Source organism: Pezoporus wallicus, unplaced genomic scaffold, assembly GCF_028554395.1.
Source record: "Pezoporus wallicus isolate ANWC-B61680 ecotype Strahan unplaced genomic scaffold, APGP_CSIRO_Pwel_v1 contig_1181, whole genome shotgun sequence".
Classification (NCBI taxonomy): domain Eukaryota; kingdom Metazoa; phylum Chordata; class Aves; order Psittaciformes; family Psittacidae; genus Pezoporus; species Pezoporus wallicus.
The window spans coordinates 178,399-203,546 of record NW_026641428.1 but is presented as its reverse complement, the minus strand read 5'-3'; the positions used below and the strand labels follow the sequence as shown (position 1 = coordinate 203,546).

At 44.4% G+C, this 25,148-nt stretch overlaps 1 protein-coding gene across 7 annotated transcripts in view; it reads right to left on the bottom strand.

The window, feature by feature from the left end:
- The window catches only part of CAMK2G (calcium/calmodulin dependent protein kinase II gamma), a 95,155-nt gene that overhangs the window by 52,844 nt on the left and 17,163 nt on the right, over nt 1-25,148 (bottom strand). For all 7 annotated transcript variants that reach the window (XM_057423689.1, XM_057423691.1, XM_057423690.1 and 4 more), the window contains exons 2-4: nt 17,710-17,769; nt 2,544-2,598; nt 1,880-1,945 (exon numbers count right to left, since the gene is read on the bottom strand). In XM_057423689.1, coding sequence (XP_057279672.1) covers nt 1,880-1,945; nt 2,544-2,598; nt 17,710-17,769 — 181 coding nt within the window. The remainder of the gene's footprint in view (nt 1-1,879; nt 1,946-2,543; nt 2,599-17,709; nt 17,770-25,148) is intronic.

The following is a 25,148-nucleotide window of genomic DNA, read 5'->3' as shown; positions in this document are numbered from 1 at the left end:
GAGAACAGATTTGAAATGAGTGAAATATTTGAGGGAAAAGAAACTGGCTACTGGAAAAGATGGGAAGAGGGTGAGGGGAGGATGGGAAGAGGGTGAGGGGAGGAAGGGAAGATTAGGTGCGGCACTGCGTATTTGCTACCCTCGCCCTCCAGAGCTGGCAGTACAATCCTCAGGGTCGGAGTCCATGAATATCTGCCCGCTCCCAAAACAAAAATGTATAATTAGAACAGAGCTGAGTCTGAGCGAGGGAGATTTTCTGGCCAAAAATGGCAAAAGTGTGAGGTGTCCCAGGCGAGCCAAGCACAGCGGATTGGCACGGACCTCACTCCCTCGCTCTCCCAGCCTGCTCTGGAATTCAGCTCAGCATGGGGAGAGAAAGGGAGGAGTTTCACCCTGTCATCTTGTGGGCACTGCGAGACCTGGCCAGCTGACAGTCAGAGGGCTGAGCACCCTGAGGAAGCCTTGCAGAGAAACAGACTGTTCTCCTCTTCCCCTAACCCTGCCATAATTTTCCTGAGCAGTGCTGGTCACTGCCAGCTCTTGACCACTTCAGGGAACAGCCACTGGCAAAAGGGACAGGATGAAGGATGATGATTGATAACCTCATAACTTTCCAACTTCAAGGCAGAACGGCTTGAATGACTGTGTATCTGTCTGAGATGCTGTGCCTATAACATCTGTGCAGCCCACTGAATACATCTACAGGGCTCTCAGACCTCTCTGCCAGAAGCTCATCAGAGATTACGAGCCCACTGGCCTTCCCCATCAGCAGACAGCTCACAATGGAGTGCATGGTGCAATGCCTCACTTAAAAGCATCATGCAATGCCTAGAAGACAGAGGCCGTAAGCCTACAAGAGGGAAAGCAAATAAGCACCCACAAATTCCTCTTAACTATCAGGTCATGCTCTATATTTCCTCACACTCAGTTTGATCTTCTTCACAGTACTGCCTACCAAGGTTACCCTGCAGCAGCACCCACTGCTCCCTTCTTACCCCTCTCCTCTCACGGCTTCCCTAATTCCTGTTCCAGCAAAGGTTAGGATTAGATAAGAACATGGGTGCAGAATAAGATGAGGTGAAATGTCACCATCATGCCACTCCCAGACCCTGCTAAAGCAGAACAAGAGCTGCTTAATCCCGGCTTTGATTCCAAACACTGCAAGTTCAGCAGACAGACAGGTCAGAGAATACCGTTCTCTACTGCTATACAAAACACTGACCCAGCATAAACAGCAAAGGGACAAGCACAAGCCACTTCAGGAAGCTCACACATGGGAGAGGGGGGACACACTCCAAAAAAGAAGGGCATAACTCTAAATCTTTTTAAAATTAAAATATGAAGGCTGTTCTCACATTGTGCCTCTTTTCATTGTGCCACCCAGCTCACAGAGAGGACTTCCACAGAAACATAGCTTTCAAAGCCCGCTCTCCCCCCTGCCCCATAAACCATTATCTAGACATGGGCAAACTGAATGGGTCTGCACAACAGCAATGGCACATCACTAGAACCCTACACCAGAGGACAAGCAGACAGTGCTCTCACAGCCACAGGCCAACACTTGCTCACTAGGGACACACTGTCATCAACTACCAGAAAGATCAGGCAGACAAAGCTGCTACCAATGGGTCTCCCAGCAAAGAGCACGGCATCTGTAAGTGGCAAAGATGGCAGTGCTGTGCAATCAACAAGGGCTAGAGCTGTGGTGTGTTAGGCTGACCGGTGACAATAGTTTACACTGATAGCAGAAAGAGGAATATTTTCCAGACGGGAAACAAGAGTGTCAGAACAAAGCCATGCACAGAACAGGAGTCAGGAAACTCATCCTACTTGCCAATGCATGTGGCACACACACAGGGGGGTCTGTAAACAGTCTTACCTGGCATCTGCTTCACTGTAGTATTCTCTGGCAACAATATCCTCAAAGAGCTCCCCACCTGTAACCCTGGAGTGCAAAACAACAAGGCAGGTTACAGAGCCTGTGCATCTTTAGCTTAAGGCTGCACAGGGCATATGCAGCCATCTCTCTGGGCTCTTTCCAGCAGCCTATGGGGGGACCTGCAGCACAGAAATTCAGGGCAGAGCTCCACCAGCACAGTACCACCACTGATATATCCATATGACTGACCCCTTGGACTGCCACTTCACCAGCAGTGTACAGGACACTGTTGACACACTGCACACAAATTGCCCATGTGCCTCTACAGGGCTTAGTATATGCTAAGCTTGGGTAGGCTAAGCTTGAGCAGAACAATCCTCATCAGCCCCCTCCAGACTGCCTCAGAGACAGCAGTCAAGCGGCCTCCCTATGCAGGATAGCCATCCTTTGCCATCCCACACCTACACCTGCTGCTAGGAGTCTTTCTGGTCCATCCCCTACCACACAGTCTATGGATTTCTGTCAAATAGGCCAGAGGTATCTACAGGTCTCTAAAAAGGAAGGGAGAATTATACTAATGCAGGCGCTTTTTATTCCACTCTTAGTCAAGCATCCACGTGCCTGTATCACTGGTGAAGCATCAAAGCCAAAGACAGACACTTACAGATCAAAGACGAGGTAATGGAAACCTTCTTCTGAAATACTGTCATGGAGCCGCACTGCAAAAATATAATCAAGAAATGGAGGTTTACAGAGCATGTAGCAAATATGACACTTCACAAATCAAACCCGTGCACACAGCCAAGTTCTCCCTCAACCCAATCAGTCTATTAATTCCCCATGCCCTTCACTTTGTGTGCTCCTTCCATTATCTCAAAGGAACAGATGGGTGTCCTTCACATACACCCACCCCTCCCCAGCGTCAAAACAAACTCTAAATATCTTTGACCTCCTGTTCATTCTCCTTGTCTAACACTTCAGTACCCTCCTTTCACATCTGCCTACTCTTTTCTCCATGCTCCTGTTTTGCCATTTCTCCCCACCCATTCTTATTTCCCCAAACAAGCCATTTTCAGAATTTCCAAACAATCCCTCACCCCCAAAATTGACTTCCAGCCTCATCCACATGTCAGTGCCACTGATGTCCCTTCTGCCTTTGATCTGCAAAGCTCCATGAAGTTCCCTCCTTTTCTTTCCTTTGCCTCACTTCATTCTGACTTATGCTCCAAATCCTTACACAAAATTCAGAGCCAGTTCCTTGTCTCAATTTATTTCTGATCTGTTTGTTACAGACATTCCCCTTCTCACAATTTCATTCTCCTTCAGCTTCCTTACCTATCCTCTCCCTGAGTTCTCCTCCTATTGCCTAAATTAACCTTCATCTTTTCCATTTCCTTGTCTGCTTTAACTTACAGGGCTGGGGTTGCCTCCATGATGGGCCACTGTCCCCTGGTATTGTGAGGTCTTCAGGGCTCTGTCCTGCTTTCCCCACCTTACACACTGGCAATAACTACTGTATCTATGCAGCCAGAAGAGTCCCATTTCATCCTGTCTGAATCAAAATCTCAATTTCTTTGATGCTTATTGGACACCTAGGCACTAATTCTCACCTGGGAAAAAACAAAGCCCTTAATTTCATATTGCTACCTACCCTGCTCTTTGCTTCCTCCCCTGCTGGAAAACATCACTACTTTCCCTGCCAGAGTTGCAAGCTAGCAATCCTGTTTGCTTCGATGCCTCAACCTTCACACCCTGACCAGGACTTGTTGTCCTCACATGACCATCTACAGTCTTCCCCTGTTGATTCACCCAACTGAAGCACTTAGCTGAAACTAGGCTGTGTCTCAGTCACTGTCACACCTTTTAATCAAGTATTGACCAAAGTAACGTTACTGTTCTCATCCCTACAAGAAAAATCTTGTTATCCTGCTTCGGTACCTTTGCCTCTCTTCCCTGTCTTCCTTTTTCTGCCACATACAGGTGACCTGCCTTGACTTTTCTCAACATAATGATTTTCTCTCTGCCAGTATTAAGAGGTCAGTTTGCACCTCTTACTGGTGCATGACATCAGCTATCATCACTGCCTTGGGAACGTTTCAAACTAGCACTTGGCACATGCTCCTACCTCATATGGAACAGCTTCTGCAAATGTTCTCAATGCTCTCCCCTCTCCTTGCAACTCTCATTTGCTAAGGCACCCTCCCACATGCACGCAAACACACACAAAGTCAAAATTGAGAGTAGCACAGATGTGCAGAGTCCACTGCCAGTACCTTTCCTAAAAGGATTTCATACTTTCCTTATTCTTTCTGCCTATGCTTTCCTGTATTTTCTTTGCCTTTATCTACAAGCTCTCTGACCTGGCCCCTTGACCAGTTTCCTTTCCTTAGCATTTCTACTGCATCTAACCACAGGGGTCTGGGAGGAGCACTTCACCCAGAGTAATGCCACAAACAAGCAAGTACAGCTAGAGTACCAGTACCACAGGTGTTTCAGATGCAACATGCTGTTCCTACAGCATGAAAACAGAGACACATCACCTTTAGGAACTGTGATCCTCAAATCATTCACTGCAATAAAGATCTTCTTCCAAGTAAGCCGTTTTAGTTGGCTTTATAATAACTTCATTGTAATACAATTTTGTATTTACAGAAAACTTGTGTCCTGAGCAGCTGCCAGAAACTAACAAAGGCAGCATTACAGAAATGCAAGTGAGAAAGGTATTTTCTAGGAGAAAGATTTTCCATTCAAGACTGGAAACAAGATGGGAAATGGCTGAAACGGACACTTGGATTCCCAGGGAAGAGCAGTTTTCACTCCAGTGCCCAAGACTATTTGAAGTGAATGCAGGAGACCAGCACATGAACAACAGCTGAGGCCCAGAACACAGGCAAAAGTCTGTGAAGAGCCCTTATGAAGAGAGAACAGATGGAGAAACTTCAAGGAAAGCCGAATGTGTTAACAAGCTCATGTCTGGTCACACTCAGTGTGCACAAGAGAGCATTCTCCTTCCTCTGGCACCTGAAAGGTCATCAAAGCGCTGCAAGAAATCAAGCAGAGAGGAGAGCAGTATGAGTGAAATCATGACAGAGGAGGAGCACAGCCACCAGCAAGCTGACAGCAGTGGCCATGAAAAAGGAACAGCAAACACATCTGCAGGTAGAAGTGAGAAATAGTGAACGATAAACTTTGACGTAAAGATGCAAGCAGCAAATTATGTCAGAAAATAAAACAAATAAGCTGATCGGTGCTATTTCTTTGCCCTGAGAAGTTTTGACAGATACATTAAGAAAAGGAAAGGAAGTCACAATTCAGCTGGCAGAGGCACCAGAAAGAGCCTTCAAGGACTGTAAAACACTATTTGCATCCTTAGGTGAGGAACAATGACAGAAGGACAGAGGCAGTCCATAAATACTGACACCGTACATTGCCCTAGGGCTGCACAGCAAAAGAAGGCCTTGGAGGCAGGTCAGTAACTTAACAAGGGAGCTGCCCCCTCGCTATGGCCCAGAGCGACGCTGGAACAAAATCTGCCCAGGATTTAATCTGCTGAGGTAACAAAGCTCATGGAGTACATGATGCAGCAGCAAACTCCAGAAAAGCTATAGGAAAGATGACAGCAGCCCTCCCATGGGAATAGTTAGTAACAGCTCAAAACATTAGGCTTAAAGTGAGGTGCAGGGCAGCAATGAGGGGTCTTGACCTGCTGGAAAGCAGTTTTGTGGAAGAGGACATGGGAGTCTTGGTGGACAAATTAACCAAGAGCCAGCCATGTGCCTTGTGGCCAAAAGGCCAGCGGTATCCTGGGCTGCATTAGGAAGAATGTGACCAGCAAGTCAACAGAGGTGATCCTCCCTTTCTCTACCCTGCCCTAGTGTGGCCACATCTGGAATACTGTGTCCAGTTCTGGCTCATCAGTTCAAGAAAGACAAGGAGCTACTGCAGAGGGTCCAGTGGAGGGCTATGAAGATGATTAGGGGACTGGAGCATCACTCATATGAGGAAAGGCTGAGAGCTGGGCCTGTTTAGCCTGAAGAAGAGATGACTTGAGAGAGGATCTTCATGCATACAAATATCAGACGGGTGAGTATTGAGAGGATGCTGCCCAGCAACAGGATAAGGGACAATGGGCACAAACTGAAACACAGGAAGTTCCATCTGAATACAAGTAAAAACTACTTTGAGAGTCACAGGGCCCTGGAACAGGGCTGCCCAGAGAGGTTGTGGAGTCTCCTCTAGACATATTCCAAACCTGCCTGGACGTGACTCTGTGCAACCTGCTCTAGGTTAATCTGCTTTAGCCGGGGGGTTGGACTAGATGATCTCCAGGGGTCATTTCCAGCCCCAACCATTCCGTGATTCTGATCTCCATTACTACCACAAGTTCAGGTTCACCCAGGCAGTTGAGCAGAGTCCACACAAGCTGCTCATACCTGTGTAACCTGTTGATAGGAAAGGGTGAGAAATACAATAATTTGTAGACACTGGAGAGTAAAGGATTCTCCAGAACTGACTATCCATGATAAGAAAAATGGAGAATTACAAGTATTCATCCAGTTAACCTTTTCTTCAAAAATATTACTGAACCCTTTTTCTTGCTAGCTCTTGTCAGGGGAGCAGTGACATCTATGCCTAGCTGCAGGCTAGACAAATACACACAAAAAGTGATAAGAAGAGTTTCAAGTCACAGCAACAGGGAAGTTGCTCAACAGCAACACTGGGTCTTCCAAAAGATGATCAAACTACAAAAGAGCCCAGTACTTGCCAAGGAACCTGATCTCTGTTCACCAGAAGATGAAGTAGATTATTTCTAGTAACTGATTCTGTCACCCAGAAGCAGCAGTTCAAACCATATTTCTTCCTAGACAAACACTCTTAACACAGGGATTCTTACAGATGGGGGAAATCAGTTCCTGCCAACACCACACACAGCCAGGGTCACCTGATGACTGTTCCCACGTCAAAGGTCTCTGATGGATGAAAGAGCATGTACTACAACAGTTAGCAAGAACAGTCAAGGAGAGGGGAGTAAGAAAGAAAACAGAAGCAAGTCAGACAAATCAGTGCCTGATTTAGTCAGGTTCTAAATCAGTTACAGGATACAGTGAAAGACTTTACCCAAGGTTTTAAAGCACAGAACACTCCCATCCACACAAAGAATGGAGGGCTTGTATTGCTCACAAGCCCATCTGATTTCTACGACTGTCAAGTCTTACAGATAACTTCAGAAATAATAAATAAAACCCCACAGCAGTACTAAGCAATGCCAGAACAAATGCTATCCAAAGGAGCAGAATCATTACAGACAGTTAGGTAGAAATATCATCTGCACCAGTACCAGCTGGTCGGTCAGCAGAAAGTGTGCCTCACCACTTGTCTAACTTTCTTCATATACAGTCCTGAATCTGGTACTGTAGTGGTACTCCACCAAATGTAATGAGAGACCGCTACCTAAATCTGTCCCTCCAATTTTAAATGCAAACCTGTAACCCTGCACTGTTAAAGAGCTGCAATGCATCACTACACACAAGGCACAACCTAGCTAAATGCTTTAAGCATCCTTTTCTTCCCTCAGTCTCCTCTCCAGCCTCATCCCATGTAAACGCATCTTAGCTGCACAGGAAGCATCTCCAAAAAGCTGGTCTTCTGTTAAAATAACTAACAACATTAAAAACAGAGAGACCAAATCACCCCCTTTCCCCGAAACCTCAGACCTTCAACCCCACCTGATGCAAGCTACGCATCTGTCCTGTGTGGGTGTTTAAGTCAGGCCTGAGGCCCTGATGCAACCCAGAGCATTTGCACAAAGCCAGATATCACAGTGAGCGGCTCAAGGGGACATGCTGCGGTTACTGAACCTAACAGCAGCTGGGTATCAGGAGTTCAAGTGCTTTCTAAGAACATCTGCTGTGACTATTACGGTTCTCTGCCTGCTGTCTTCAGTCTTGCTGGAAATCTTGCCTCAAGAACAAAACTTCAAACTGATACTTCAAAGTGGTTCAAAATCCTCATGCATGTACAGTTTTTATTTTAGGAAAAAAAAGTACTGATAAGTCATGGTATTAACTACAGAAAATTAAGCATTTTAGTGAGAAACAGCAATACAGTAAGTAAGCCACATGGTTTCCATTCCCAGCCTGAATAAAGTGACCCTGTACAGGCAGCTGCAGTTCCCTGACGCTGCGTGAGTGTGATGCGAGTGTGATACTAAGCAAGTAAGCACAAGGGGAAAATCACCCTCACACAAACTGTAGCAGCCTAACAACCAATGTAAATTGCTGCTGCGTCACGCAAAGCAAGTCTCTGTGAATGCAAAAGCTGAAGTGAATCATGAAGAAATCAGCAAAGAGCTTTCATTTCTTATAAAAGTCTACCTGAACTACAGGAACATAAAGGGACATTGCAAAGGAACAGGCATCTCACTGTTAAAAGGTCACATGTAAAAGGCCCAGGACGAACATTCCCCTATATTCCACATCCACAGCAAACAGAGGAGCAGGGCTGAGTGAGAGACCAGCCCATGGTTGGGGAGGTAGGCTCTTGTAACTCAGGGCCGTTTCTGGCAACCTGCTGCAAAGTAAATCTCAGCAAGCAAAGTACTAATCAAGATCCCAACAAAAGGCAAATACACAAACAGAAGAATAATTTCATGGGCCAATTTCCATTATCTTCACTTTGCAATTACTCGTCTCTGCTAAGGAAATGGTAACATAGGCTCCTACATACCACTGGTCTTTGCCTGTCCTTAGGGACAGTGCTCAAGCTATTGAGTAGGATAATCTTGTCTGCTAAATTTAAGTCCACTGGTGTTGCTAAGTGTAAAGCATGTGGATATTATGGGAATGTAAAGGACACTATCAGCCAACTACCTGTGCACCACCACACACTGTGTGCTGTGATTATATAATATTTGGGACTCTCAAGTAGCCCATGTTGCAGTACCTTCAGTAGAGCTAATACGTGGCAACAGGGATTTCTGGTTGTCTCCTAGGTGGTGGTAATTGCAACATATGTACTCCTGCACTCAAGCTTAGTAGTGCAAACTGGAAAATGTTCTGGGATCTTCTGGCCTGAACAATGCTATTTAAAGGCCAGCCACTCATTAGAAACAGCCACAGCTTCACTTCTCAGCAGTTTCCAATCAGACATTTGCCTATATCATGGAGAAACAGAAGAGGTGATACCACAAGAGGCATATTTCAAGAGGCTGTGCATGCCAGAAGAAGCAGAATAAAACTGGAGGCTAAAACCTGCCTGATGCCCTCTTCCATAGATACCTTCCAGCATACCAGAAGATGCTGACACTACAGACACACATACCCACGGCCCGACAGACTGCGCACTGAGCACCATTGTCTGTGGCAGCACGAGTGACAAGTCAACTGACGCAGATGGCTACCACCCACTCCCCGCTTTCCCAGCTGCTTGCCAGCCTGGGCAGCCAGGATGGGAATTGTCCCACACCTCCGAGCCTGGCTGTGTGCCAGGACACTTCCCACACGGCTCACATCGCTCAGGAGGCCTGCCCCGCAAGGAGTCACCACCAACCTGCAACTGCCTGTGAGCTGGGTGCTCAGCTCCCACCCCAGCTGTTCCTCTAATTACATTAAACACACAGAATTCAGCTGCAGCTGCTCAGGCTGCTTCCAAAAGGACTCTCCTTTTAATTAAAAAGTTGCTATTAAAAAGCATGAAATTGTGTAATGCAAATAATCCTCTAGAAATCATCTGCCCCAGCAGCTAATGACCAGCTTTGTTAAAGCAGTAACTAAAAGCAGCAGGACAGTTAGCTAACAGGACATAGCATGCCGCTATTAACCAGTCCCTTAGGAACAGGGACTCTTTCCCTCCTCCTCCTTCGAAATCCGACAGAGAGGTTACAGTATGCTGGCTATACACGAGCTCGCTCTGAACTCCCCGAGCCCGCAGCATTTCACACCAATTGCAGTTCTGAAGCTTTGGAAAATGGAAGAGACGGGCTTGTGAACACTGGTCCAGTTCAGGCAGAACCAAGCTGCTGCAGGCTCTGCAAAACCAGACAAGAACAGTCCTAAGGGAGTATGAAAAGGCGTACACAACCACAGAGGTGGGTAGGTTTCTTCTTCCCCCTCACCATGATCTCACTGTAACCTTTTTAACACTCCAGCCCTAAAAAATTAGGTTAAACAGTGCCTTTTCTACCATGCATAATGCCAAGTTGGGGAAAATTCCCTTATGCACAGAAATTCACGGCCTAGAAAGAAGTTCTCGGGAGAACAGTATGTGTCCTATTAGGAAACTAGTCCTGCAGAGGTAAAAAGCAAAAGTAGAAAAAGAAAACAAAGTCATTTTAAGAACCATTTCAGCACCAACTAAATGTTATTTTTTCCTTTGATTTTGCAATGTCTGTATCGAAAGGCTGAAGTTCAGCACAAGATACATAACATTTAGTATGCCCTACTTAAACATTACATGAGCCAAAACCAGTGCATTAGCAGGAATATTTCCTACTCACCTGATAACAGTGCAATCACGACCATCCAGAATTGTTATTAATATTTTCCGATTATGCACCTATCAGATAAGCAAAGTGCTTCTGATAACCACTAGTATTGTATGAGAGCTTTTCTTGTAAACCCCCCAAATAATAACAAGCCAACTTTATCGGTATCACAAAGAAAATACACAGAGAACACCCAGTTCATTAGAATTGACAAAGATAGAGACCATGACAGATTTTAGGTCTCATATAGGCTCTGCAACTGCAGTACACACATCTCTGCCATCAGGGACAGCCTCTGGTGCTGCAAAGCAGTGTATGCCCATGCATCCCCCCCCGGTCTTGCTGTATTAACTTGTTTCTCACCTTGCCCAGGACAGTCATGGAACCTTGCCACAGACGCAAGCTCTGTTCAAAAGGCAAGTTGTTGCTTGCACAGTTTCACCAGAGTGCAGCCATCCCTCTGTTCTGTTTGGTGCTCAGGCAGGGGGAACCCCAAAGGAGGCTCTTTCAGTTTCCTCAATGCTATTCCTAAGGGAGGGGGATGTGCAGTGGGGGAATCCTCCTCCAGCTCTTGCAGTACCTGTGAGTGGGATAAGTCTGGCCATCATCCCACTATTTTTTTTTTTAAGGGATTGCTTGCATACAGATAAATCTCACAGCTAAATACATGAATAATGGAATACGAATACCTCCTTAGTACAGACCACAGATAGAATAAATTCATCCTCTGGCAAGGAAGAAAAATATAATTGTCACTCAGTTCCCAAACTGAGAGGAATTATGGAGAAACATTTTCCTTAAAACTACAGGAAAAGGTATAGGAATAGGTGGCAGAAAAGGGAGAAAAGAAGAAGTAAATAAACAATAGTTAGTGAAAGAAGTAACTGGCAGAATCAGAATGGGAGCTAAAAAGCTGGGCTGCCTGATGTTTTGGGGAGCCTCCTCTCAGCCAGACACACATGGGCACTCACCTAAACCCCTAACTGTGTAGGGATTGTAAAGAATAAATGGGAACTTGCAGATCGAAGGCTCAGACTTTCCCAGAGGGATGCACTCGAGCTGATATTCTTTTTGGGGGTTTTGGGGGTTTTTCCCCTCTTGGTTTTTTTTTGTCTGGTTTGGATTTTTTTTTTTTTTTTGTGGGAGGGGATAGGGTGGGGAATAAGGGGTGTAAGCAAGAAGAAAGTGGTTTAAAGACATAAGGCCAAGAACATCCTTGTTTGACCTCAGGAAGCACAGCAACTTGCTGTCCTCACAGACAGCCCCATAAGACTTCCAAGGAAAAGCTGCTCAGGAACTCAGAGAGCCGCAAAACACAACTCTTGCTACAAGGTCTCTTCTCCCCCCATTTCCCTTTCCCCAAGCCATCCCCTCTCAACACCAGTTTTATCCAAGAAAAGGAGCATTCCCCCAGCAGAAATCTCAGGGCAGCAGCTTTAAACAACAGGCCAGGAAAGGGAACATCCTACTTGGAAACCATGGAGTTTACATAGGGCAGCAAGCAGTGGCCAAACCACTGGAGAATCCCCAGCATTTTAACTATTCTTTGCACATAAGATCCTTTCTGTCCCAATTGCAAAGGCAGTCTGGATGTCTGCAGCCAAATGAAAACAAGAAAATCTGCTGTTTACAGCAAAACACAGCCTACGCTCTTTTCTTGTTCACTAAGGAAGCAATTCACATCTCTTATTAAGGAAAAGGTGATAGGAAAACATTCCAAGTTGGCAGCAGTGGGCAAAAAGTGAGGGCCTGCTTATCAAGAGTAGTATCTCAAAATAAGGAATGAGAGAACCTTAAGATGTAGCTGATACCACTAAGACAACAAATCTAGTATTAGGTCTGCAGACATGATCAATGCATCCAGCTTCCCACCCAGGTTAGTTATGCGGGGTTCTCCAGCTGGGCTGCCCACAGAAGCACAGCATCCTTCTTGGTCCTTGCAGCAATTTGCACCTTGTGTGACCATCATGTAAGGGCACACAAACTGGAGACCTTTTTTAATACACAAAACATCAGAATCACACCCACAAGACAGAGGTATTAGGAAGATACACCACTTGTCAAAGGAAATAGAACTGAACTGGGTCGAAAGAAACTCTTCTACATCACAGGAGATTTCTGTGTATTTTCTCCCCATTCTAAATATGTGGCTTATGCTGAAAGAAGCCAACAGATAGAAGTTAAAATGGAAGAATTCAGGTGCAAGTATATTTTGGAGAACAAGTCTGAAGCAGGAAAACCTGAAAAAGCAATAATTCCAAGAGATGCTGAGGACAGCATTTCACTACTGCTATAAATTCCCTCAAAGAAATTAACTCTGAAGCAGTTCAGCAAAGAATATGAAGGCAGAAAGAAAAATAATTTGGCTCTGGCTCTTTGGCTACTACCAGCCTCTCTTAAAATATGTATTTTTATTATTCTAGACCTAAGTGCAGGCAGTTTTTCACAGCAATGGCTGCCATGAGCTGGGACACAATAACCAACCATAATTGCTCGGTTTGAACTGTGAACAAAATATATTGAAGAACTACTCTCCATAGTTGGGTTAAAAAGATCTAAGAACATACAGATCGTCTGACGACGGGTCCAAAGAGGAGGCGCTCCAGTGTAACAAAGAAAACTTAGAAGGAGAACACCGAACACTACAGTGGACAAAATCCATGCAAAGAGCAGACTTTGTAGTGCACAGAACAAGCCCCAGTCCTACTCTTGCAGGAAGACACAGAAGTGCCAGAGAAGAGTTTTCAAAACCATAAATGAAGACTGTTACTGAATTTTGCATCATTATTGCTTTGGGAGTCTTAGGACAGGGAAGGGCATGTTCAGCACTGTGCCAAACTTCACATCTGCACTGAACAGGACTGCAGGAAGATACTGCAATTCCCAGCTATGTCACTGCTCTTGACTGGTAGCAGGAAGCATAGGAAAAAAATTAATTCCCCACAAGAGAATTCCTATGTAGTGAATGAATTGCAGGACTTAAAAAATCAAATACATAGACTGACTGAAATTAAATTTACAACTAAGCAGAAGATCAAAAGACCTGTTCCAGTAAGCAAGAGTCAATATTCAACACATTTAAATTTAGCTCTACAACAAACAGAAGGTGAAAGTAAAGTCAGCCATTGCACAAGCTTCAGCAGCACAATCAGGAAAGTGTCTGCAAAGGGTCAGGGCTATAAGTGTGCTTATAGAAACCCACTCTTTCCAGCAGAAACCAAGGGAAAAGACAGCCATATCATTCTCTTCTACGTGCTCCCAAACGCATCCATGTCAAATGCCCACAAGATTTATAGATAAGTGAATCACTAGAACAGTAAGCTGTTCAAGAAGTGGAACTCCCCACAGAGCCATGACTCTTGCCAACTTCTACAGGCATTTTATCTGCTTACAGACAATGGGGTTTTAATGATGTTGCCTTCTGCCTGTCTTTAACACTCCCATATCCTCAGTAATGGGTACCTCTCCTAGAGTGAACAAATCACTGATTGATCTCTGTCCAATTCTGCTGTATTTGGTGAGCATGGCTGGCAAATGGTTCCTCTGGACCAGAATGAAAAATACTTTTAAGAGTTGTCAGGAGGAAAAAAAGTCAAGTTGAAAGTTATGGAAAGAAGTCCTTCCTCTACTGAACTGAAGCCTGAGGTGACCAGCTATAATGGCACATTCAAATGAGTGGTTTGCAGTGAGAAAATGGTATGTACCACGAGTCAGGACTCAGTGCCTCAAGTCAACTTTCTTCTACCCAAAAGCAGACAAAAAAAAACAACCCAACAACCTTACTCCACTGTAAGGAGGAGGATTACATGGTAAATCACTGGATTACTCCACTATGATTACCTTGGCCTTAATGTGCATCCAAAGACAAACAAAACACCCAGTTACAGAGCAATAGCCTATAATTAGGGCTGAGATTTGATGAAGGCATGTTAGAATAACTCAGAAAGCAGTAATTTCACAAAGCAAGCAGCAAGTGGAAATATCACCATTATTTTGCACCTAGAGTAACCTTTATTTTATCAGAGTAGCAATTTTATGGTCAATGTGTTGCAGTCCAGAATCTCCATAGCAGGATCGACTGACTTGCAGCAAATGGGTAAGAACCACCACAAATACAACAATAGGTTTATTGCCTTTATGTCCTGTATACAGGCAGCAGAGGAAAGCAGCCCACTCACAGCGTCCTAACTTACAGTCCTCTACCGCTAGAGGCTGAGGTCGCTGTAGAAGAGCAGGACGTGCTGCAGTTCAGTTTGCAACAAAAACAGTAGCAAAAAAACTTAGTGGGAAAATTAAAGCAAGTGTAAAATCTGCAGAATTCTTCAGGATTGGTGCAGTGTTACCAGCATAGCTCACACTGAGGCAACACACTGAATATTCACCATTCAGAAGAGCTTACAACAACGAACAGCAGTAACTAGGTGATTACTAACTGCTAATACACACTTCAAGAAAAAAGCCTACTGCTATGTCAGAACAACATGTTTCCTTTCTATGACAACATAACAACTCCAAGGAATATGGAAGCAGCAATGCATGTAGCATCTGGACTTCAGCAAGGCTTTTGACAGCATTTTATGTGCTACTTCTATAACCAATTCAGAAAAAATTGGGTATTCAGAACTCGCTTAGATCAGTGTATACAACTTATTGAAAACAGACACTCAAAACTGAAAAAAGAGTTTGTCTAGAGTCCAACAGTATTCAACACTGTTATTTATTACCTACATGATGCACTATATGGCACTGTTATTAAAGAACATGTTACTGGAGGAAGGGGAGTTGGAAACCCTATTACACTATCAGGAGGTAAATCAAAATGGTCTCGAGAAATCCTGGGGGCAATCCACAGAGTGGATTTCTTCTTATTTGTTTTATTAAAGACAAATGCAATGTACACTTTGATAGGAAACCTCATCTATACAAGATGGAAAAATTATCTGCTTGCCAGAAGCTCTGCAGAAAGCAGTCTGGAGCAATGATGTGTCAGGAAGCAAACATGAACCAACCATATATTTAATGGCAAGTTTCATAGGCTGACATACAGAACAAGAGTATCTTTGGTAGGACAGGTAAAGCAATTCTTCCCCCTCTAATCAGCACTGACATGGCCTTAGTTAGAATCTTATGTCTAGTCTTGGGCCTCACACTTTAGAAAGGTATGAAACAACTGGAGAAAGTCCAGGGAAGGAGGAAAGAAAAATAAAAAGGAAATAAAAAAAAAAGACTGAAGGTCTAGAAAACATGACATATGAGAAAAAGATTGAAAGAACTGGGTTTGTTTAGTCTGAAGAAAAAGAAGACTAAAGAGAGACATGATAACAGCCTTCAAATATGTAAAAGATTGTTACAAAGAAAGAAAAACTACTTTCCACATAAACTCTGGATAGAATTAGAAACAACAAGCTAAGATAGCAGCAAAGTATGTTTTTCCTAACGTCTAACTGACAGGAAAATTAAACATTTGAAAGACTGCCACTAGGGGCTGTGGGAGCATTCAAGTTTTTTAAGAACAAACATGCCTGGAACCAGCCAGGTATAAAAGGTTTTCACAGGACTGCTGAATGGACCATGTGACTTACTAAGGTTTTATTCAACACACTCTGATTCTGTGCTGTAGGCATAAAACTTAATTCCTTTATTGCTATTTGTGACCACCCGTTGAGTTTAGAATGACTAGTCTCTTTATCTTACAAGAAAAACTGCTCTTTCTAGGAAGACAAGAACCGCTCTGCAGAAAATGCAAGAACCACTGACATTCTCCCAAACGTCGTCTTTTCCAAACCACGATACAACAGGAGACAAGCCTTACAGATGAGGAACAAGCTGTAGAATTGTCCCAGGAATGTGATATGTTTCTGTTTTCAGTGTGGTTTACTTATAAAAGCAGTTTTCCTCTTGTGCATATGATTCACTCTGTGTGAGAGGCCTGGCAAGAAAACTTATAAGAAATGATAAAAAGGAGAGATGATGGAAGTGAGTGAAGTTAAGGCCAAAATAAAAAGTGACATCACCTACTAAACTAAGCGCAACAAGTCTTATGGGACAAATGAAGCTCGATAACTAGCTAATATGTGGTTTAGTCATTCTGAATATTGCCAAGCAATACGTTTACCGGCCAATATATTCATCAGTGCAAATTGCTGTAGAAGGTGACCACCACTCCTCTCCTCATGCCATACCTCCACAACTACATTCTAATGCAACAAAGCTTTCTCTTGAAAAGCTGCTTCTAAGGTGCTTTGTATTTTGTGAGGTCCCAAGCTTGTGGAAATTGCTTCTTCATCACATATGGAACAGGCTACAGATGCTAGTCCAAGGGTTTGCTGTGAGACACCTTTCCTCTCCCAGGTCTTCAGAGGATGGGAGCAAATGGTTACAAAGCTGAAAGTCAGGAGCCCAGCCAAATGCCCTTAAGAAGTTATCTACACTGACAGACAGGGTTATGCAAAAGAAAGGCAGCGTAATGCATCACAGGTTTCCCAGACAGGGATATTTAACAGTCGTTTGGTTGAAGGTGGCAGTTTGGTATTTTGTAATGTTTTCTTAACTAAATTAACTCAAATTAGACCTCAGCGAGGATCCTAGAGGCTTTGTTGATTTAAAGATCCTAATAAAGAGATTATTAATGGTCCAATTGTTTTGCTCAAAGCAACTTCCAGCAACGTGAAATTTCTCTAGAAAAAAAAACAGGACAAACTTCCTTGGTGCTTTGAAAGTAGATAAAAATCCATGCCCCCTCCCTAGAGTTCAGTAAATAATATAGTTTTGGTTTGAAGTTGAGCCTTATTTTGCCTTTTCCTATACTTCTAGACAAAACTATTCCTTTACTCCACCACCCTCAATTTTCTTATTTATTTATTTTCTTACCACTGCCAGAATGGGAAATTTGTTTCCTTTCATTTTTAGAGCAAGCAGCCACTCTAATAGGAAGAGCTGCCATAGTAGCCCACCCTTCTATAACTATGGGCATGTTCTGAATATAGCACTTAAACAGATACATCAAAGAGTGCCAAGAAGAGGAAAAGGAAGACAAGTGTGGGGAAAACAAACAACAGCTCACTCCCATTACAGAATGTCAGATGAGCAGACGAGAGTCATGCACCACCCAAGGAGCTGGGACCGCTCTGCATGGGCGAGTGGATGGGAACACAGCACACTTTGGTGAACATCTGTCCCAGGATGTAAAGGAATGGGACAGGATCACGGGCAGAATTTGTCAGAGAAACTGAAGCAAGTCTGACAAGTGTTTTGTGAACATTCAGAATACATTTGCTCTCTCACAGCATGCTAGGTGAGACATTACTCCTCTCTCAACCCCATCCCTCTAAGGCCCAGGAAGGTTTACCAATATTTGGATGCTTCAGAAGTCGGCAGATTCGAGCTTCACGTTCCAGTTTCTGGTGATCTGGAAGAGAGTAAGAAACAAGACGTTAAGCACCACGACTCTGAACTAAGCTCTTGTTCATATTCAACCAAGAAAGGAACACAGTGACCCAGCAGACATCCAGAAGGCTGGAAATTGCTGGAACATGAGTGTTTCCTAAAACCTCAAAGCCATTTCAGTCAAGGGCTATGCAACTGAGACTGCAGGAGGATCTTCAATCCTGCTACAGAGTAGCATTAAAGTGTTAACTCTCTCCTTGGATTCACAGTAAGTAGAAGCAGAGTCAAACACACCACTCTTCTGCCAGCCTCAAAAATACGCTAAACCACTTCCAGTGATATCCCTTCCAAGACATACCCCCTTCTCCAAGGCTGGAGAGGAGTCTCTGAAGAAATAGCCCACATGAAACGGGAAGAGGACCCAGACAAACACTGGGGAAGAAGGGAACAGTAGGAGGGAGAAATACACAGCTCCTGCTAGTGCACAGCCATTCACATGAAGTAGGGAACTCTGCCAGCTCCAGTGAACTGTAAAGGTAACCATACTTCAGTACTCATGGACAGATTCACTAGCAAAATGCTGATCAAGCACCTTGAGATTTCCAGGCAAGAAGTTGTGCCCAAATGCTAAGCCCAAAGGCAACATCAGTTCGAGCACAACTGTCATCTGGATTAAAGGCAAAATAATCAAGGAGAGTAAAGAAATGATTTCTCCTCCCTATAAATGTAATGTGCATGAGCACAAGGAAAGGAGAGGGAGCTAAAGCAACTCTGCTCATCTCAGCCAAGAAGCAGGGGGCCTAGCCACTGAGGTTCAGTCAGGAGATTTTTCACTACAGCAACTATTGAGTACTGAACTTCCACTACAAAGTTCCCATCCTCTCAAGTGAAATGCTCACAATGGACAAGCAGAGATGAACTGAAAGGATCCAAGGGAGGCAAATCTTTTAGGCAGCCCTGGCAGCTGGTACGCTCTAGACTTTTGGGGATGTACATGCCTAGAAAAAAGCAAGGACTGCCACTCCTGCCCAGTCCAGCCATCAAAAGAACATAGTAAGGGGAAGCAGTAGTTCCTGACTGCTCTTGACATTTCTTCTGTAGCAGATCTTCAGCACACAGGCTTAAAAACACACCTTCTCTGTATCCCCTGTGACACACAGTTCTTCTGCACAGGTGTAAGCGGGACCCTTGGCTGTTTGGGCTACTCAGCAGAGCACTGCCAGGAATGCAGCATCCTCCAATTTATAGGAAACCCACTAGAGACCCGCTGCAACATAGCCACACTGCACAGCTCTGCCTGAGAACAGCCTGTGCAGCTCCAGGGTCTCTGCACTGTCTTCGCTTCCCTTTGTAAGGGAGCTTTGGGCATCTGTTCTCTTCCCTATGAGTAGAAGACTGAAAGTCAGCCAGATCTCAGCTGAGAACACTTTTCTCTCCCAGGCTGGGAATAGCAGCACAGGGCACTGCAGGGTTTCTGCATTCTCTCCCACTGCTGAAAATGTCCCAGTTAATACTTTGTAGGGCTGAGATATGCTTACATCCTCATCTGTTACTGTTCAGGGATGCGGGAAGGTAAATAACTCCTTTCATCTCTCCTTCCTTCTCAGTCCTGGAAATTATTGTTGTTGTTGCATGTATTTTACAGTTCTATGCCAGAAACACTCTCCAATAAAGTAGCAGGCAGCAAGAAGGCCTGGAAAGCTTCCACACTCCCAGGTCCTTGGTGCAGTGCAAGCACTTTCTCACCTGCATTGCTGGGGAGGGGCGGGGGTGCCCTGGCTTTTCTTTTAGCAGCACCTCTCTCACAAACCAAGTTTTGCAAAGCACAGTTGCAAGGTAACACTGCGCTGCATACTCTGCGCTCAGGCAGATTCTTACAGCAGGACAACGGTTGAAGATAAACTAACCACAGCCTGCTTGCATGGCTGGGTCTTGCCAATTCTCCGCTAACCCTCCCCAGCTCTACTTGGAACTCCTACAGAAGGGGATCCTTCATCCACCTGGATCACGCTGCCCTCGCGCGCAGTTACACTTGCTGCGAATCTGTTCCCAAGTACAAGGACACGAGGAAGCAGACAGCAAAAACAGCTGAGCAAAGGGGGAAGGAGAGGTAAGAGCTCACCACGTGCTGCTCAGCCACTGAGTCCTGACAGCCAGGACAGACAGCTGATAGGAGCAAGGCTCAAACAAAATGACATAACCATCAAAATGCCATGGGAGATGTAAATCAGGAGCAATTGCTCCCCTGAAATCCTACACCATGGTGCAGAGGGAGGGGAGCGGGCAGGGCAGCCAGTGATCATGGGCAGCAGCCACACTAGAACTTGTGACAAGAGGTCATCACCCCACACTCCAGCCCTCCAGCACCACACAGCCTGGCCAGAGACCAGAGGAGGCGTACAGCGCTCCGGTCACAAGGTACAGGAAACTATTTCTGGTCAGGGTGAAAGCATACCACACTCTTCTGTCTCCAGGGCAACAAAACAGGCCAACTCAAGCACAACTCGAAGAGTGAAAGCACACTCCAGCCTGGGAGCACCAGCCCGCAGCAGCCAGCCGCCACAACTGAGAGCAGCGAAAGGTCAGGCTGGGCGGGTTTCCTGACGCAGGTCCTGGAGGAACACAGATCCTGTTCCTGCAGGATCACCCGTCCCGTTGCAGGCGGCACCAGACCACAGCCTAATCTGTGACTTGAGAAGAGCTTCCCCACCGCAGCTCCAAAGACAGACACTTTCTAATCTCTCTTCATCACCTAGTGGCCTTTGGCATAATACAGGCATTTGACTCTCATTCCAGGGATCAGTGGCAGAGCCGATTCGGTACTTGTGGGGAACAACCTGATACCTAAACGCATAAGGAATAAACACGGAGCTGCATTTTTTTCTACCTCTCTTCAGTCTAACAATGATTATTCTCAATAGGAGAGAGAAATAAAACAAGATTCTGTTGATTCCAGCAGAGCAAAAGATGCACTTTAACATGTCTCTTACATGGACTCGGTCTCACTGAACCTTAAAAAGGCAAAGGGTTCTTAACTGCATTAGAATAATGATAAAAAGACGACATGGGTTCAGATCCCTGCTGTACCACGAGCTTGCAAAACAAGCAATTTCTCCTCCCTCTGCCCAAAAGATCAGACTTATTTCTGCAAGCCATCTGTGGAGTGAAGGTGGTTATTCTTACTGCACAGTGGAAGTACACCTCGTAGCTAACAGAAACACAGTACCACACCTGACCTATCTTACAAGATCCCAGGCCTGGGACATTAGGCCTATTTCCCACCTTTCACAAACTATGAAATTCAATCAGCAATTTCCATAATTTGCCTAAAACCCCGCACATCCTTCAGAAAACATAAGGGTTCACATTCCAGACTTCAAGTGATAAATAAAGCCATACACCCACAGAAACTACTCCTAATGTTAGTTATCCTTCCTGTTAAAATTTAGCACTGCTGTTCCAAGTCTGAATTCATCTACCTCCTGCTTCCAAATACTGGATTTCATTAAGCTCTTTTCCTGCTATGTTACAGAGCTGTCTAGCCCTGAACAACAGCCGATGCTTAAAACTTAAGTACAGGATATTACAAACACTCATCTAATATTCATTTACTGTTTTCCAGCCAAAAAAAAAAAAAAAAGAGATTCTTGCTATTTGGACAATTCTATCTACAGTCTGAAGCAATGAGTATCTACACAGACAGAGAAGTGCAGTCTACATAGCTCTTTTGTAGCAAAATTTAAAGTGTAAATGCTTACGGAGATGGTGCTTAAAAACTGCAGAAGAAAACCTCATGTTTTGTACACAAACAAAAGTGTAAATATCTATTTCTCTGTATTAGTCCTTTATATGAGACAATTTCTGCATCTTGGTTCAGCATGTGAGATTATGTTTAACCCAAGTACTTTTAACATTATTGCTCTGCAAATACTGTGTTGTATTTGTAACATTAATACCGGGTTTCTTCAGAGTATACCTAAGAAACTGCCTGTTCAGAGAAGTGGGATTTCTTCTGAGTTGCGTCTTGATTTGCCTAGGGATTTACTTTAATAGAAAACCAAGGATGATTGTTTTAGAATCATGTGTGAGAGTTAAGGACCTGCTTAATTTTCTACAAACACGTAGTCCATTCACTGGGACGGGAATGCTCGTGCACAATGGATGGACAGAAGTAGCTGTGCACAGTTAATAACATCACGGCTCTAAGAAGGTCTAACTGAGCAGGTTAAAACGAAAATAACTCTGAGTACAGAAGACAGCATACCAAACCCATGATAGTCTGGCCTGTATGTCCTGAACGCATCAAACTTCAGCAGCTAAACAAGATAACATGATGTAAAAAGTGTACCCAACAAATAAAACCCAAAATACACACAGCTTTACTTCACAAAAATCTGGCTATCTCCAGCAGAGGGGGGAATATAATTAGTTCTATATCAATGTGCATTTCTTACTCTTTTGTAAGAAAATCCTTTCATTGCCTGGCTACTTCAGTCTGTTACCCAAAGATGCAGTGGCAGAGATTGATGAATAACATAAGACCTGGCTTCTGGGCTCCATTCTTCTCCAAGGAATCAGTTCCTGGGTTTTTATTCTAGCCACACTCCCATGACTTCTTCACAGGAGGTTTTTCTTCACCAGGTCTTTCTCCTGCAAGGGTACCCAAGGCCTGGAGAAGAACATTTTCAGACACACAGACAGGGCACAGGACATCTATAAATCCCAGCAGTCTAGAGCTGTCAAGTGAGAATATTTACATAAGCAAAAAAACAAGATGAAGAAAAAGGTCACTGTTGTCTGCTCAGCCTGCTAGGAAGCTGTGTTGGGGAGAAGGAGCTGCCAGGGAAGCACAGGGAGATCTGTCTGTGTGGAGCTGAGGTATACCTGCAAAAGGCAGAGTCTGGAGCAAGACACCTGCAATAGACCCGAAAAGAAGATCAGTCCCAAGCAAACAGGGCAAGGGCTGAATTTGAGCCGGGAGCAGAAGATGGTGAGGTGTCAGGTGCCGACACTGCCACCCTGCACAGCATGGAACCCTTCAGCTTCAGACAGAGTTATGATGCCCTGACTCCTGCTCCTGAGAGAGACACAGGGAGGGTTCTGTTTCAGCTGCAGCAGCTGCCATGCAGACACTTTCCAGCCAGGGTCTGGCCACAGGATCCTCAAAGGACCAGTCCCCAGGGAGGCTGAAAGAGATGTGCCTTTTGCTCCCCATCCTCTCCACCTGCTCAAGGAACACTGACATTCATTGCTCTAGGAACAAATGTCAAACTACATCTATTTCAGATGGTTCCTTCACCTGGCAAGCAGGAGAGAGCATTAAAAACTAATTGAAAGAACAGACAAAATAGTTATTGAAATAAAAGAAACCAAAGTTTATCAGTGAAAGTCATTAATTTCACACCTACCAGAAAAGGAGGTGGGAAAAGTTAATTCTACCATAGTTTCTACAACAAGCATTACAAATACAGCATTGTGTCATAGCAGTTCAACATGCAACAGAGCACACCCACTGCAGCATTTACTGGCTTACTTTACCAAACTGCAGCTATACTGAGGTCCTGTGGCTAAAGCTTACCCTTTATTTAGTACACCTGCCTTAGGAGAGAAAATAAAAAGGGGAAGGGAGAGTGACTTTCAGCAGTCTAAAAGTTTAGGCACCCCAATGGAAGGCAGATTTTTTTCCTAAATGCAGTAAAAAGCAGCAGCAACAGAACTAACCGTTAGTTGTGAATCATCTCTGTTTGATGAGAAGATGTGTCATGAAGAAAGAAAACAACCCTTGCTCCTCCCTTTACCAATACACAATCTTCCTGCTCTCAGCTGGAATATACAATCCAGTGCTCAATAATACACTCCACCTGTTTTCATCCTGCACTAGAACCATGCTCTATTGTTACTGTTAAAGGAGGCTTGAAGCTATCATTCCTATGGGAACACATTCTAGATTACATTTCTGAGAATGGGAAGAGTCCGGAAGAAGAATCAAACCCAAAGCAATAAATTCAGTTTGATTGCTGTCATCATGCCAATTCCGGGAGAAAGTCAATTGGTGCCAGCTGCTAAGATATCCTTTGAGTTGCTTCAAGACAGAAATCGAATTTGCATCAAATACATTTTGTAGTGTGAGACCAGCCTGAGCCTTCAGGTTCCTCCACGCTCTTCTTTGCTTGTTTACATTTAAACTTCCTCTGCGAGACATTCCCAGCAGAAGAGAGCTAGCTCCCTCATCCCACACTTCAACCCACAGACCTTTCCCCATATTCTCTTATTTTTCCAACAAGACCATACTACAGAACAGCTGAGATCTCTCAGCATTTGCAATAGGGTAGCACAGGACAGTATGCCATGCCACACCACCACTTTAAACACGAGTACTAGTGAGTCTCAGATCACCACTATTTCCCCTGTTGCAGAAGTTATCCTAGGCCTTAAGAATGACCAGAGGCCCCTGTAGATTCAGTATATCCTTTCTGACAAGAGCTAACTGCAGATACCTAAAGAAAAATATGAAGAAAATAAGCATATAATGACACTTCCCAAACACCCTCCCTCCCTCCCTCCAGCTATTTGCAGCTCAGGACTCTGACATTTCCATTTCAGTGTTTCTGCATTGCCATTTCAAAGACCAACCAAAATGAATAAATCTGTAACAGCATACTAACCACAGTGCAGGTGACACCTCTGAAAGCCAGTCTGTTTTCCAGCCTCCCAGTGCAGAACAACCCCAGTGGTACAATGTCCCAAGCACAAGAGCAGATGCACCCACCCCCTACCACCACCACCAGCAGCATCTCTGGTGCAGCAACTGTGCAAGAGTCAAAGTCACCAAGGGGAAGGAAGACACAGCTGGAGTGGGCAAGCAAAGATGAAAGAGTGAAGCTCCACTTTTCTCACCCAGTGAAAGCTAGAGAAACAAGACAGTGGTGAAATCCTCACCACTTGCCTTCAGCTATTGACAAAATCAGAGGTTCAAGTGCCAATAGGACACAGTAAACAAATACAAGACTTCTTTCAAGAAATGCCAGCAGACATACTTTCTGACAAAGCCCTTTCTCTAATAAAACCACTAATATTATTACCTTGGAACAGCCTTTTCCCAGCCCTCACAACCTCCCAGGAGCAAACAACTCCACATGTTAAAATATAATACTACCCTATGTACATACACACGTGGATCTTGAAGACAGCCAGAAAGCTCACACAGTTGTAACAAGCCGTGTTTCCACATGCCAGTATTTGTGAACCCCTTGGTATTACTATACTGCAAAACCAAAGCAATATAAAAGGAATGAACTACATGAACTTACAACAGTTTTTTGTTCAAGTAATGTAGAAATTAGACTATCAACACCACAGTGTACAAGTCAAGACTACTTACGTAGTTATACTTTTGTCTCT